The sequence below is a fragment of the Pongo pygmaeus genome, chromosome 11 (assembly GCF_028885625.2).
Source record: "Pongo pygmaeus isolate AG05252 chromosome 11, NHGRI_mPonPyg2-v2.0_pri, whole genome shotgun sequence".
Classification (NCBI taxonomy): Eukaryota; Metazoa; Chordata; class Mammalia; order Primates; family Hominidae; genus Pongo; species Pongo pygmaeus.
In genome coordinates this window covers 33,533,010-33,548,265 of record NC_072384.2, presented here as the reverse complement: position 1 = coordinate 33,548,265, position 15,256 = coordinate 33,533,010, and the positions used below count along the sequence as shown (strand labels likewise).

The following is a 15,256-nucleotide window of genomic DNA, read 5'->3' as shown; positions in this document are numbered from 1 at the left end:
TCAGATATTTTAAATCCTATCACCATTTTTCTTCCTGGAATGTACTGCTATCTGACTTTCTCTTGTTTATTATTTCTCCCTTCCAAAGATAACAAAGCATCTATGAGAGCAGGGCCTTTGTCCATCTGTTTCTCACTGTATGCACAAAATGTGGAGGATAATTCCAGCCAATGACAGACATTTCCTGAAGGACCAGGCTTGAAAGACAGAAGCCAAAGGGCCAGTCCAGGACTAAAAAGCTCAGGAAACCAGGAGACAGGCAGAAGGAGGGAAGAGCAGGCACACAGAACCTGGAGGTCAAGGAGGAAACAGGCAGGAGGCAAAGTGGGATGGGGGTCGGCAGAGAGAAGCTGGGAGCACAGCTGCTTGAGCCTGAGCTGGCAGCTTTTCTAGGACAGTACCCCAGCCCAGAGAAGCCAGGGTTAACAACGTGTGGATGGACCATAAGGGGAAATGTCACCTCGCCTCGGGTTTCCATTACTGTTCATTAGAGAACACAAGTGGACCAGTTTGTCCTGTTAGATAAGAGGTGATCACTAGGGATCAGAATTTGGGTCAGGCTGCTGGAGACAGAGATCAATTCACCTAAGAAACAAGAATAGCATTGACTCGGGTGAGTGGCACCATCCATGACACAATTCCCGAGACGTCACTGGCAGGCATGGCCCCTGCCACACTGGCTGGGAGATGCAGATGGGGCTGACCTGCAGAGGGCTCTGGTTCTACACTTCCCTGGGAGGCAAAAGCCAACACACTCCTCTCTGGACTGACAGAGTTAATACACAGAAAAGCCCTCCACACTCCAAGAACAAACGCACTGAATGTTCCACACGGGCTGCCCGGGAGATCTTCTGGGTATCACTTTGGAGTTACCAAATCCCAAAGAAGTTCAGAAGTCTCTCTTCAAATCACCAAAACAAGGATGTGTTGGGGCAGGGAAGATACTCTTCAAGTTCTATTATTGTTTGAGTACTAGTCACAAGTCACACTAACAGCCAACAACAAGCACACAATGTCAGGCACCTGACACACAGCACCTTGTTCATGTCTCACCGTCCTTGGTGAGAGGCACTGACATCCCACTTTAAACCGGTTTTGTGCTTCTAGGGCCTAAGCCATGCAGACAGGATGTGGCAAAGACAAACCGGTTGGCTCCAAAACCCATGCTCCTAACCACTACAACTCTCGACCTGCCACTTACAAGAAGCATTTTCAGAGGGCAGAGAAATGCTGCATTTATATGTGCGCCTTATGAAGATGTCGTGAGCGTATCCAAACACAGGCGTGAAAGAGACTTGGGACACACACATACACACAAAATCCAGTAGAGAGAGAGAGACTCACCCAGAGACTATCTAGGTCAGAGACTGATAAACACTTTTGGTAAAGAACCAGACAGTAAATATTTAGGCTTTGCAGTCTGTATGACAACTACTCAACTCTGCCACTATAGTGCAAAAGCAGCCACAGACAGCATATAATCAAATGGGTGTGGCTTTCTTTACAAACACAGGTACCAAGGAAGACTTGGCCCATAAGGCCATGGTTTGCTGACTCTGCCTTAGACCATGGGAGTCCTGGGAAGTAGTTGAATCAATAAGGAACTTGATCAGATGAGTATTTAGAATAACTATGGTGACTGCTGATCGATGGATTCAGAATGTTTCAGATGTTTTATGAAATAAATACTGGAATTATCATGTTTATCTGTTATTGCATTTGTTACAAACAAATGGGAGTGGAGGTGTTCCAATAAAACTATTTACACAATCAGACAAAGGTCCTGAATTTGGCACATAGGTCATAGTTCACCGAACCCTGCTGCCCTGGAATCTCTAACCAGAAATTCTAATAAATCAGCAATCATCTAAAATCAGCTACTACAATCCCTCAAATACCTACTGTAGACCCATTTATCCTGAAAGCCTCTGATTATACCAATATGGGGATGAGAGAAAGAAGGAATTTTTTTCTTCTTTTTGATGGATTCATTTAAACCGACACAAATCCTAGCCATACAGGATCAACTCTTCACTCTTTCAAAGCAGATGTGTAGGCAGTGGACTGCACATAGGCTGCATTTATGGCAAAAAAAAAAAAAAAAAGACTGCAAACTAATGGCCCATGCATCCACATCACCATTCTGCCAGCCCAGCTACACCACTGAGAATCCTACAGTCTCTGCACCACCATGTGACATTAACTGCCAGAGCTGCCTGCATGTCACACAATGTTACTGATACTGACAGATTCCAAGGGAAGCATATATCATCAGCATGGCTCTCCAGCTTCTAGGACTGGCCCTGGACTATACTAATCCCTAGTACAATCCTCTCGTTCAATCCAAATTGTTGGTGCCAGAACTGGAAACCAGGGGGAAGACTAGGCTTTCAAGTTTGAAATAACTAAAACCACGCCGGGCACAGTGGCTCACACCTGTAATCCCAGCACTTTGGGAGGCCAAGGCGGGCAGATCATCTGAGGTCAGGTGTTCGAGACCAGCCTGGCCAACATGGTGAAACCCCGTATCTACTAAAAACACAAAAATCAGGCGGGCGTGGTGGTGTGCACCTGTAATCCCAGCTACTCTGGGGGCTGAGGCTTGAACCGGGGAGGGGGGTGTTGCAGTGAGCCAAGATCGCACCACTGCACTCCAGCCTGGGCAACAAAGCAAGACTCCATCTCAGAAACAAACAAACAAAAAAACTAAAACCAGTTATCTGCTTGATAACGTCCTTAAAAAGATGATGTCAGATAGCGTTTGTGGTTTCCACTCTTAGTACAGTTCTCCAAGGTGGCAGGAAGGGGACAATTATCACATGTCTAAAGACATTTTGATTGTCACAACTAGGGAGCTGTTACTGGCATCTAGTGGGTAGAGACCCCTGAGATGCTGCTGAAATCCTACCACAATCAAAACCTATTTAGACCAAAAGTCAATAGAACCAAATGAGACACCCTGTCTTAGTAGGATCTCACCACATGATAACCCCCCAATACCTCAAGCACATACATATAAATCCAATTAAATTCCAGAAACTCAGCTCCCAAAACCACTTTGATATGTTAAAGTTGATTAGATGAAAGAGAAAACTAGCAGTGTGAGTTAGAGTTGCTGATGTGACCTGTTTGTTTCTTTGTTGTTTTTGAGAAAAAGACAAATTATTTTGCTAAGGTTCATCTATGAAAGTAAGTTGGAATAATTAATTTCTATAGTTTCTTTGAGATGCAAAGTCTTATGATTACAGGCATATAAGGTGGCTGAAATTCTAACAGCCTATGTTGGGATTTTTTTGTAACTTAAAAAGTAATATTTCTGTGAGGCTGAAAAGCTAAGACCAAATTATTGTCCTTTAAAATGTGGGGAAGCCTTCCCTATGAGATTTTTAGCAATACACAAGAAATACAAACAGCCAAAACAACTGGAGAAATTTAAAGCCTATAAATTTGCTATTTGTGGGGCTTCTTCTTGCCCATGGAAAAGGTTTGACAGACTGAGAGAAACAAGAGAAAATTACCACTGAGCTGTAACTCTTTCCCTTCAAAGCTATAACATGACATGCATACAACTAGAAACTTTAAAACTGCACCTGTGTTACCTGCTATGTCATATACATTGGTAACACTAATGGTGACAATCAGCTTTATTTTCTGTTGGTTTATCTAAACTACTCTGGAAATGTTACAGAAGTGTGAGTCAATGAGCAATTTTAAAATGCAACTCTAGGAAAAACTACCTAGTTATTTTTCAGTGTAAGTTCCCACAGTGGAATCCCATTTTTTAAATCCATCAGTTCAAAAAAGGTACCACTTTATTTAGATATATTAAAAGCCAATGCCTACAGACACTTTTAACAGATTAAATGCAGAGAATGTGATAATTTACATAGTAAGAACTAGAGAAGAATTTCTACAATGATCCTCAGAAGTAAGCATCTTCTAATAAATATATACACACACACATACATACATACACATATGGGTGTATAAAATTTTACATACTTTTTTAAAAACAAGTTTTTTTCCCCTTTTGGAAAGAAAGAAGCACATGTATAACTGAGTATGATTTCCTGTGTCTGAACTCAACCTGCACTGAACTGAACTGTTGCTGCACATTTTTGGGAATCATGATTTGAACTCTGAATACTTCAGGGCACCGTCCTTGAGTGGGTCACAAAACAGAACTCCACTTTCTCCACCTCACCTAACCCCATTCTTGTATCTCATCTATACTATCAGGGAGACCACTTCAGTGAGACCACTGAAACCTCAATTCAATGATCAGACTGTCACTCATCTTCTACAGACCAAGTCTGCTCTGCAAAACACAGCATGATCTAAATTCCATTTGCAATTTTTTTTCTAAGTATTTGTGTGTGTGTGTATATATATATATATATTTGTGTGTGTATGCAAAATATCAGAAAAATACACATTGAAATGTTAATTGTGGTTATTGCTTGGAGTAGTAGACTTATGTGTAATTTTTTTCTTTTTTTGCTTGTCTACAGCTTCCAACTTTTTCTATATTAAACATAAAAGAAAAATAAGTTACATTCCATATGTGTATTTTTTTTACTCTTTCTGATTTCAAAAAGAATTCTGAAAAAAATTCTTTAAAGAAAAAGCAACAAGTACACAAAGATTCCTTTCAAAGTGAGGGCAATTAGAGACAAGGGCAAGAAGAAGAGCAACATAACCTCAAGAAGCCAAAGGTTAAAACTCACCAGCATGCAAGTGCCAGTGTCCTATTTATTGGCTGGAAGGAGGCACACAATTGGCTCTAAGTTTACTGGCTTCCATAGAACATTCCTCCCCATCCTCTTCACCTCACCCCCACCAGCCTTAATTAAGTTTTGTTTAGGGAAAGATGAGAATATTTTTCAGCATTCCCTGAACTCACTCCCACATGAGATCACATAGTTCCTGAAATGTGTTCAGGGAGAAGGAGCTAGCTGCATACACAACCAATAGAGCCCTAACTATATTAACCCACTGATTTCAGGGGAAAGTGTGTCTGCATACACCAGCTCAGAACCCCCAAAATGGCATTGCTTTAATTTCCTAAAGATGCCTCTCTGTGTGCAATTCACTGCTTATGAAGGCAGTAGCAAAGGACTTTCAGTCCATGACAAGACCATATCTGGGAGCTTCTAGGGCCATTTCAAGGCCAAGGCACCCTTTAATGGAGAGGTCCCAGAAACACAGTGCTTACCATAAGCTGTCATGACTCCAGCGTATGGCCCATCCACCACATTCCTGTTTTCTTCTGCCAGTGCCTTGATGTACCTTTTGCTGAGGTCCAGGATCTGCTCACGCAGCATGGAGCTGCTTTCAGGCTGAGTTCGCTGCTGGATGGTAAAGTGCAGAAGCATCATACCCCAAATGAAGCCAAAAGTCACCAGGAAAAAGCCCAGCTTCTGAGAGGACAACTTCCACGGAGTAAAGAGAGCCATTGCTCTCCGGCAACTTCACCTGTCCTTGGCTCTTAACGCGTAGAAGATAGACACAAATTCATGGTGTAGGTTGAGTGTGAGAGTCTGCTGGTCTCACTCTGGCTCCTGTGTCAGCTGGTTGCCTTTCTTCACTTCCATTCTGCCGTGAAGGAGGAAAAGAATTAGCCAAGTGGGCATGGCACAATACAACAAAATAAACCAGAAGTCATGTTTTCACTTGAATACCTCTAAGTAAAATGTCAACTCTTAAATTTGCTGGTTCAATATCTTATGATTCAGGAACTGTAAGCTGAGGGGAAATCTGGCTAGGCAACAAGAAGCTAAGCAATTATGAAGGGGGAAGTGTGCGTCTGCGTGTGTTAACAGGTGTAGTGGGGCTGTTCCAGCCTGGACCAAATTCAAAACAGGAAGTTTGTTTTGCAAGGTGGGGAGGAGACAGAAGGATATTTCACTGAATGTCAGCAAAAACCCAAGCGGAAGGTGGAGTCATATCACTGTTAGGCCCTTTTGTGTGCCTGTAACTTAAGCTTACAAAGTCATTATTATGTGCTTCTGGCAAGGACTAGAACATGCAACTGGTGAGGTGAGCAAGAAAGTGGATGCCCCCTTGGGGGTAACTAGACAAAGAAGAGGTAGATTGCTACATCTTATTTGAGCATGGCCAGCTTTCACCATCAGTGTTTAGTGATGAGATGGCTCTCTCAGGGCCACCAGGCAACCTCTCTAGGTGCACCAGCACAGAGAAGATATGCCAGAGGTACAAGCAAGGGTATTGCTTTCCCAGCTACATGAGGGAAAGCTACACCTCACTGCTCACTTGCATGCTGTAGCACAAGAAATGTGGAACACCTGGCAGGCAGATTTTCTGTGGTTCTCACTTTCACTCCCACCATGAGGCAAAATGAGACATTAAAAGGCAGAGTAGTTTCAATATTAATGCAGCCAGATCCTATCTAATGCCAGCACAGACCAGGCCACTCTTCTCAATCAGGGCTTCCCAACAAGTAGCACCTGAGCATACATTGCAAATGGTTACCAGCATGCCCACTCCTTCGGCCAGAGTCCTGGGCCCAATACCAGTCAGCTTACGAATAGTGCCATTTTCTAAGTGCCACTCAAGGGAGAGGCTGAGCAATGATCCTGATCCCTTATAAGGGACTAATCCAGGATGTACTTCAGAGTGTACATATATGCTTCAGTCAAAGGATTCTTCTTTGCAAGCAGCCCAAAAGAAAATGGTAGCAGGATCTTGAAGCAATTAGCTTTCAGAGCCCTGGATCACTGTTGGTCTGCCTCTTACTGTTTTCCCATTGCCTATCAACAGAGTAAAAATAAATTATAAATTCTAGCTATGTCCCAAACATTGTGACATACAATCTTTTGTGGCTTTGCTCACTGAATCCTCAGAAGTTCTATATGGTAAGAAGTATGAATATTATTATCTCTGTTTTATGAGAAATATGAGAAAATAAAGGCAAAAGGTGATTAACTTGGCAAAGGTCAGCCAGCTATGTGGCAGAGGACTTCATCTAGGCATGGCCCAGGGGTTATTAAACCATGCCCCACCTTCCCTACATCATCCTCACTCCCCCAACAGCCTGTTTGTATATGGCAGAGAATGATATGTATATGCTTAATGGGTCATGAAAAGCAATAAAAAATACGTAACAGATACTCTTTGTAGCCCAGAAAGCCTAAAATATTTACTATCTACCTCTTAACAGAAAAGGTTTGCCAACCTCTCAATTCTAGACCAGTGGTTCTCCAAATGTGGTCCCAAACTCAGTAACGGCAGCATCACCAGTGAGAAATGTGAATTCTCAGGCCCCACCCACACCCACTGAATCAGCAACTGAGGAGATGTGGTCCGCAGCCTATACTTTAACAAGCCTCGAGGTGATTCTGATGCACACACAAGTTTCAGAGCCCTTGACCAGGCAGCCTGATTCCAGACCCATACATTCTGTCACTATTCAACACCCACCACAATGCCCATTAAAATGAGGCTCAACCTCTGCCTTGTACTATCACAACATAAGTTCCTCTGCCCCATCACACCCCTCTCCCGCTACATACCTGCTGGTCTGCTCATCACCATAAACCCTGCACATGCTTCCTGAGAGGCTTCCCAGTCTTCATTCGGCTGCTCCTCCCACCCAGCGGGCACATGAGTGCTCTCTATTATGCTGACAATCAAACCCAGCCTGTTTGCCAGACCCCAGCTCCAGTCCCACCTGCCTCAGACCACTTTCCCCAGGGCTCCAGCCTGCAGTGTTCCTTTCCTAGTCTTACAACACTTCTCTGACAATGGAATACTATTCAATCAGAAAAAGAGAGAGAAATCCTGTCTTTTGCAGCAACAGGGATAAACCTGAAGGACATTATGCTAAATGAAATAATCCAGGCACAGAAAGGCAAATACCGTACAATCTCACATGCAGAAGCTAAAAAGTTGCTATCATAGGAGATAACAGAACAGCGGTTACCAGGGGTGGGAAGGAGAGAGGGGGATGAGGAGGGAGTGGTCAATGGGTAAAAAGTTACATTTAGAAGGAATAAGTTGTGGTGTTCTATTGCACAGCAAGGTGACTATGGTTAATAATAACGTATATTTCTAAAAGAGACAATTTTAACTGTTCTCACCACAAAAGTAATGATAATTATTTGGGGGTGATGTGCATGCTAACTACCCTAATTTGATCATTTCACAATGTATATGTGGATTGAATCTCACATGGTACTCCACTATTATGTATAATTATTGTATCAAATTTAAAAAAATTTTTTAAACAGGGAATAAAGGAGTATTATGAGTTAAAAACACCTGTCTACCTTGGATTGTTTAAAGTTTCTATGTGGGACTCTATGACATCCTTTAGGGAGCCCCTCCCCACACACACACCTTCTCAGCGAAAGGCACTGACCACAGTGGCACAATAAAGTATCTGCTAAATGAATATGTTACCTAGGGCACTACAGCACTTTATTCAGCCCTTCTAACTGCAGGCCAGCCAACCAGCACCTGCCCTCTTTCCTTCCTCCACTCTGCTCCACGTCAAGTCTATATTGAGCATGAGCTGCCATCAGGCCCTGGTGACTGAACAGTGAACAAGATGGAGTTTCTATCCCATGGAGCTGACACTCTGAAAGCCACATTATGAACTAGGTGCTGCACCTAGCTCCAAGGGAATTGGCTTTTTTTTTGGGGGGGATAACCCATAGTCATTACTCACTACTTAATTTTACCCCAGGGCTGAAGGAATTTTCCTAGGGCAAGCCAATGAGGTGTTATATCAAAAAAGGTGATTTTCTTTCACTATTTTAGTAAAGAGCCCGAATCATTGGTAGGAATTAGCTGTCCACTTTCAGACAGGAAACCCCACTCTACTTCCTCAATTAACCCTACTGAATAGGCTGCTTAAGCTGTGGAGTTAAAACAAACGAAAGATCAAGGGCTAGGAACTGAACGATAGCTTCCTTAGAAGGTAGAAGGCTTCTTCTCTGCCCTTGCCTTGGAGAGGGTCAGACACATCCAGATGGTGTATCAGAGGGGCAAAGAGATGGCCGAAAAATCTCAGCCTAGGTAAAATTATCCCAGTTCAGAGACATGCAAATTTGAAGTGAAAATCCCTAGCTATGAGGAGTTCAGAGTACAGTTCTGATTAGTGAGGGCCCAGATTTTAAGTGACTATAGAAGTGCCAGGAAACTTCTCTTCTCCAGTGGTACTTAGAGCTTGAAATAATAGAAACAATATCAGCATACACACAGCACACACAGAGAATCACAGAATGCATCTCTACAATTCCTATTAAGATGACAGAACTTAAGACTTTTCAAAAGCAGTATTCAGGAGACACCCCTATCTCTGACAGTAACAGATGGACAATGAGGAGGAAAATGAACAGCCATCCTCATAATAGTCTTGGTGCCACAAAATGACAATGAAGATCATCAGGAATGACCAGACAATTAATGATGAAGCCCTAGACTAACAATGATCAAGAAGTTGTTGCTGGAGCTAAGAAGATGCCTACCTCCAGACCTTCTAACGGCTGGGTCCTCTAGCTAAGTCATCCAATGGGCACAGTGGGACTTTACAGTAGATCTCAGAAGACCTTGTTGCCAACCAGAGTAATGTCAGCTCATGGCTGTGACTTCATCAGTTCACCTCCAGAAAAAAGTTTGCACCAAGTCTGTTTGCAGAATTAGCCACCTCAATATGCATCCCCTCTATCCTCCTACTTCCTAAAAGAGTAGCAATCACCTTGTTCCTTCCCACTCACACCTCAACACAACAAAATCATCTTCAACCTTTCTAAAGATGGTTAGAGATCTCTGGCAAAGAAATGTGTCAATTCTCCTGAAGAAAAAAAAAAAGCACATGAAAAGATGCTCAACATCATTAGTCATTAAAGGAAATGCAAATCAAAACCACAATGAGATACTAATTTCACACTCATAAGGACATACAGATAAGAACAAGTGCCGGTGAAGATGTGGAGAAATTGGAACCCTCATCTACCACTGGTGGGAATGTCAAATGGCGCAGCCAGTGTGGGAAATAATCTGGCAGTACCTCAAATAGTTAAACATGGAGTTACCGTATGATCCAAACAATTCTGCTTTTAGGAATTCTCCCAAGAGAAATGAAAATACATGTCTACACAAAAACTTGTACACAGAAGTACTCAGCAGCAGTATCCATACTCAGCAGCATTATCCATAATAAACAAAACTAAAACCAGCCTAATGTGCATCAACTGAGAAAATGGAAACAAAACTGCCATATCCATGCAATTAAATATTATCTGGCTATAAAAAGGAATGAAATGATTATGCTACACATAGATGACTCTTAAGAACATTATACTAAGCGAAAAAAATAACAAAAAACACATATTGCATGATTCCATTGATATTAAATGTCTAGAATAGGCAAATCTGTAAAGGCAGAAAATACATTAGTACTTGCTTAGGGCTGGGGTATGGAGAAAGGAGGAAATGAGAGGTGATAGGTAAGGTGTATAGGGTTTTTCTAGGGGGTAACAAAAAGGTTCTAAAATTGTGGTGATGGGAGCATAATTCTGTGGACATACCAAAAGCCATGGAGTTGTATACTTTTAAATAGAAGGATGGTATGATATGTGTATCATATCTCAAAAAAAAAAACTTAAAAAAAAAAAAGAAAAAAAAAAAAACAAGTCCACCTCTAAAGCTATGGGGAAAAGGAGGAGTTTGGCTTAGAGCAGGCAGATGAGTGTCATGGGCCTAGCACAGCCAAGACCAGGGCAGGAACTAAGGGCTGGCCACGGGCCTAGCAACAGAAGGAAATCACAGTGATCTACTTCCAGTTCACCACATATGACCGCTCTTATAACCTCTGGATCAACCTTACAGGCCTAGCAACAGAAGGAAATCACAGTGATCTACTTCCAGTTCACCACATATGGCCGCTCTTATAACCTCTGGATCAACCTTACAGGCCTCCCTTCAGAAGGCTCCTGGCCCACCTTGTCTGGCAAATGCCAATTTCTCAACCCACCTGAGAACACTAAGCAGCAGCCCAGTTCCAATGGAGTGAGAACCAGACCAATGAAGCAGTTCTTCCAGGTGGCCATCCAACATCCCTGGAGGCCCTATTTCTGACACAAGGGCCTGCCTCCTTAGAGGATAAACAAAGGCAGAAATGCCCATCCCTTCAGAAGCAATGCCAGCCCCAAGCAGAGATTTGGTTTTTTCCAATAGCCCTGCAGGACAATACCATCCCATGCGCCACATTCACACAGGACAGTGCTGCTTTAACTCAGTGATTCCCAGACCTCTCTGTCCTCACTGTGTACCACCTGAGCTACTTCATAGTCATCATTAAATGGTGGCTAAGGAGCCTACATTTAGCTTCATCCTGTACAGTAACCTTCAAGAAATCCTAAGTCACTGTGTCCACCCAATTTCCTTGGAAAATCCCACCAACGTCTCCAGCCTCCAATCTCACCCCACCTCCTGCATAAAGCCTCCAGGGGCTCCCTAGACTGAGGAGAGCTCCCCTTCCATAGAGTACTCGTAACTCATAGCAGTTCGTGCTCCTTCCTTGCTCTACAGGACAATCCCATTTCATCTCGCCTATGGGGTCTGTGAGGCCCCCAAAGACAAGAAATGCCGGCAACGGCCATGCCTTGCACACAGAGGGTGGTCATTAAGTATTTGCTAGATGAAAGGACAGGATGGTGGAAATGAGGTGAAGAAATGCAAATTAGCAAAGACCTCCAAGACCTCCTTCTGGTCACAGAAACTGGGCATACTGACACTACATTTGCACCTTACCTTTTGCAAGATTTTACCCTTAGTAGTGAAACTCTTGAAGAGGCAGGGTTAAACTAAAGTGGATGTAGTGGTAGTCAGGTATTAACAGAGAAGAAAACTGCAAAAAAACACTCCAGAAGAAAATTCTAGGTGGGCAGGGCAGTGAGATTACAGAAACAAAATATGTCTAAGACAAGGGATGGAGGGGAAAGTACCCAGGAACCTTTCTTGGAGGCCACTTGTCTTGTCACTGTTATGCTGAGAAGATCACAGGAAATAACACCTGAAAGGGTGACAAGGAGGAACTGAGAGAACCTTGCATCAAAAACCTGAAAATCTCTGATCTGCAGCTTGTTCTGCCATTGGCATTGTGTGTTCCTACGTGTGTCCATCTCGGTTTCCGCATGTATAACATGGAGAAAGTCCTAGAAACACAGAACACTGTTAGAGCCGGAGGAGTGGGGTGAGCAACTGAGTTATTGGTTCTCAAACTGTGCTCCAAAGAACATCAAAGATTCATTCACAGAGATGTTCCAGAGGTTCCACAAATGTTTCATTTGACTTTTGATTTTGTTTAAAATGTTTTTAAACATTTTTCAAAAAAAGTTTGACATGCCGAATCCTAAGATACTAGAGACAATCAATATACGTATCAATTTATATCGCAGAGACTCAGCAAAACTTCCCTGGCTACCTCCATACATTGGAGTTTGAACTTCAAATTTCCACCTTATTGGTCACAAAACTAATGCTCAGTAGTGGTCTAGTTTACATTTTTTTTTTTTAATTCAGGCCTAGGTATCTATTCACATGAAATTGTATGACAAAAAAGCACTACCCTAATTAAATGCCAGGTGAGAGTTGGTCATACATCTTGAAGCTCCAAGGCTGCTTGCCTGACTCCCATATTTTAAGTGGCAACTGTCTTTAGATGTTGTAATTCAACTTTGAAACAATTTCTACTACTTCTCTTTTCAGCCTCCATCTTAATTTACACTAAAAGCAACTTAGAGTGCTTGGTAAATTATTTTTTAAAATGATAGCCACTCCCATTCATAATTGGATGAATATGGACTGCTTCTACTCTGAACCAAAACAGTGCAGAAATCAACTGGGTGCTAACCTTGCATTGACTGCATAACCTCTTACCAAACTCCTGGTTTTGTGCTCACCACAGAACCACATCTCCCTGGTCTAACAATCAACTTTAACAGGAAATATGATAAATTAAAATGCATAAAATACCTTTTTACAGACTGGAAGTCAACGTCTGGTTTTGCTTAGGAAAACATCAAATGCAAACCCTCAATTTACAGAGGAAGACCCTGTGGCCAGAAAATGTTATGTTTTCCAGTTAGAATCAGAATCAAACCAGCACCCCATTCCTGCCTCCTAATACTACATGGCCTCCGCCAAACCAAGCTGAGTCTACCAGCTGCATGCGGAAACTCAGAAAGGAAGAGGCCTCTCTGTATGGAACACAAAACAGAAACCGAAGTCCAGTACTATTAAGAAGCCGTGAGTCTAATGCAATGTCCCACCAACCTCAAGGGTTGAATCAACACATGAAAGGGAGAAAAATACACATTTACAGGATTACTGGTGTAAGAAAGACAGATGGAACGGGGACGGTGGTGGGGGGCAGTCTTCATCTAAATACAGTTGGTGTTAAAAGGAGAAGCAGAGGAGGAGGAAGGGACAGGCAAAGCAGCTTTCTCTTCTAAAATAAATCCAAATTCCTGGGAAGAAGCTCTGAGGTCATTCACTCCCCCAGATGGCCCAGTGCCACCAACCTGATAGAGCCCACTCAGCAGGTGCCCAAAGCTCAACTGTGAATCCCTGACAGCTGTGATGCCACCAACTCTCTTCTAGCTCTAGGAAGCAAAGGAGCTCAAGAGCAGGCAGGGGTGCTGCCCAAGAAATAGGTATGAACAGACCTTTCACTTTCAGGACCTGGGTCCTTTTATTTATTTATTTATTTTATAAACAGGAAAAACACATTCTAAATGAAAACAGTCTGCTCCCTTTGGAACTGGCTAAACTAGTCTTATTTTAATTAACTAGCTGAAAGACACCAGCTAAAAACAGCACACCTTTGCTATCTTGGAAAGACTCTTTGAATATCTGGGTTTTAAACAGCCCATCCCCTCTTACATTTGAAGTGATCAAAGCAAGACAGTCCTGTACCCAGAGTTTTAATTCATTATGCTACACTTGCATTTTTCCTGCGGGCAGAGAAAGGAAAACCTCCAATGCCACCCACCTGAAGCGCATATTTGTCTTGCAGTTACACCATCCACTCAGTGGAGTTCAGGGCTCCATATCTGGCATCAATAGCAAAATAAATTTCCAAACACTGTAACAGGGCTGGTGAATCTGGGTCCAGAACATGCACTCTTCTTCCTGTCCTCTCTATTCCCAGGTTCCGCCACACCTACCCCAGCTGTTCTCTGACATTCACAGGTATAAAGAAGACAGATGGAAAGGGGATGGGGGTAGTCTTCACCTAAATACAGTTGGTGCTAAAAGGAGAAGCAGAGGAGGAGGAAGGGACAGGCAAAGCAGCTTTAGAGGCAAAGCAGGACACTAGAGGGCGTGGATGGGGTAAGAGAAAACCAACATTTGATGATTTTATCCTGACTTAGTCTCTTGGATGTGTACATTACTGGCAGGTGGACAAAAGGGAAAGAGGACAAGAGTGAGAAGGAAGCTGTGGTTGCTGGAGCAGATAAGATCTTCACATGTTCTATGAGTTTCATTCACCAGGCGCATACGATATTCACAGTTGACAGAATTTCCTAACAACAAAAAAAGGCAACAGCGGTAACTCCAAGAATTCTGAGGGGCTGGGCGCGGTGGCTCACGCCTGTAATCCCAGCACTTTGGGAGGCCGAGGGGGCGGATCACGAGGTTGGGAGGTCGAAACCGTCCTGGCTAACATGGTGAAACCCCGTCTCTACTAAAAATACAAAAAATTAGCCGGGCGTGGTAGCGGGCGCCTGTAGTCCCAGCTACTCGGGAGGCTGAGGCAGGAGAATGGCGTGAACCCGGGAGGCGGAGCTTGCAGTGAGCCGAGATCGCGCCACTGCACTCCAGCCTGGGCGACAGAGCAAGACGCTGCCTCAAAAAATAATAATAATAATAATTCTGAAAACAACTACTAAACCAAAACAAAACACGGGTCCCTGAAAAATGAAATAAATCACTTTAATCCAATGTTTCTCAATCTTTGCACAATTGACATATGGGTCTGAATAATTTTTTTGTTGTGGGAAACTTAGAGGTTTAGCAGCATTGCTGGCCTCTAGCCACTAGATGCCATTAGAGCCCTCCAATAACCCTCTATAACTAGAGGGTTGTGACAATCGAAAAACGTCTCTCAACGCTGCCAAAACTGCCTCGGTTGAGAGGGACTGCCTTACCAATCAACAGGATCTTATTCACCCACTGGAAGATGCTCAGACAGGTTCTGCCCATGTAACTAGAATGCAGAGTGAGA

General features: G+C 43.1%; 1 protein-coding gene across 8 annotated transcripts in view; it reads right to left on the bottom strand.

Annotated features, from left to right (window-relative positions):
* Positions 1–15,256, bottom strand: part of MGAT5 (alpha-1,6-mannosylglycoprotein 6-beta-N-acetylglucosaminyltransferase) — a 339,082-nt gene that overhangs the window by 202,236 nt on the left and 121,590 nt on the right. For 7 of the 8 annotated variants that reach the window (XM_054478910.2, XM_063647391.1, XM_063647390.1 and 4 more), the window contains one exon: positions 5,216–5,595. In XM_054478910.2, coding sequence (XP_054334885.1) covers positions 5,216–5,456 — 241 coding nt within the window. In that variant the 5' untranslated portion in view covers positions 5,457–5,595. Of the gene's footprint in view, positions 1–5,215; positions 5,596–5,681; positions 5,763–15,256 lie in introns of those variants that run through there. The other variant, XM_054478914.2, reaches the window with a different exon arrangement.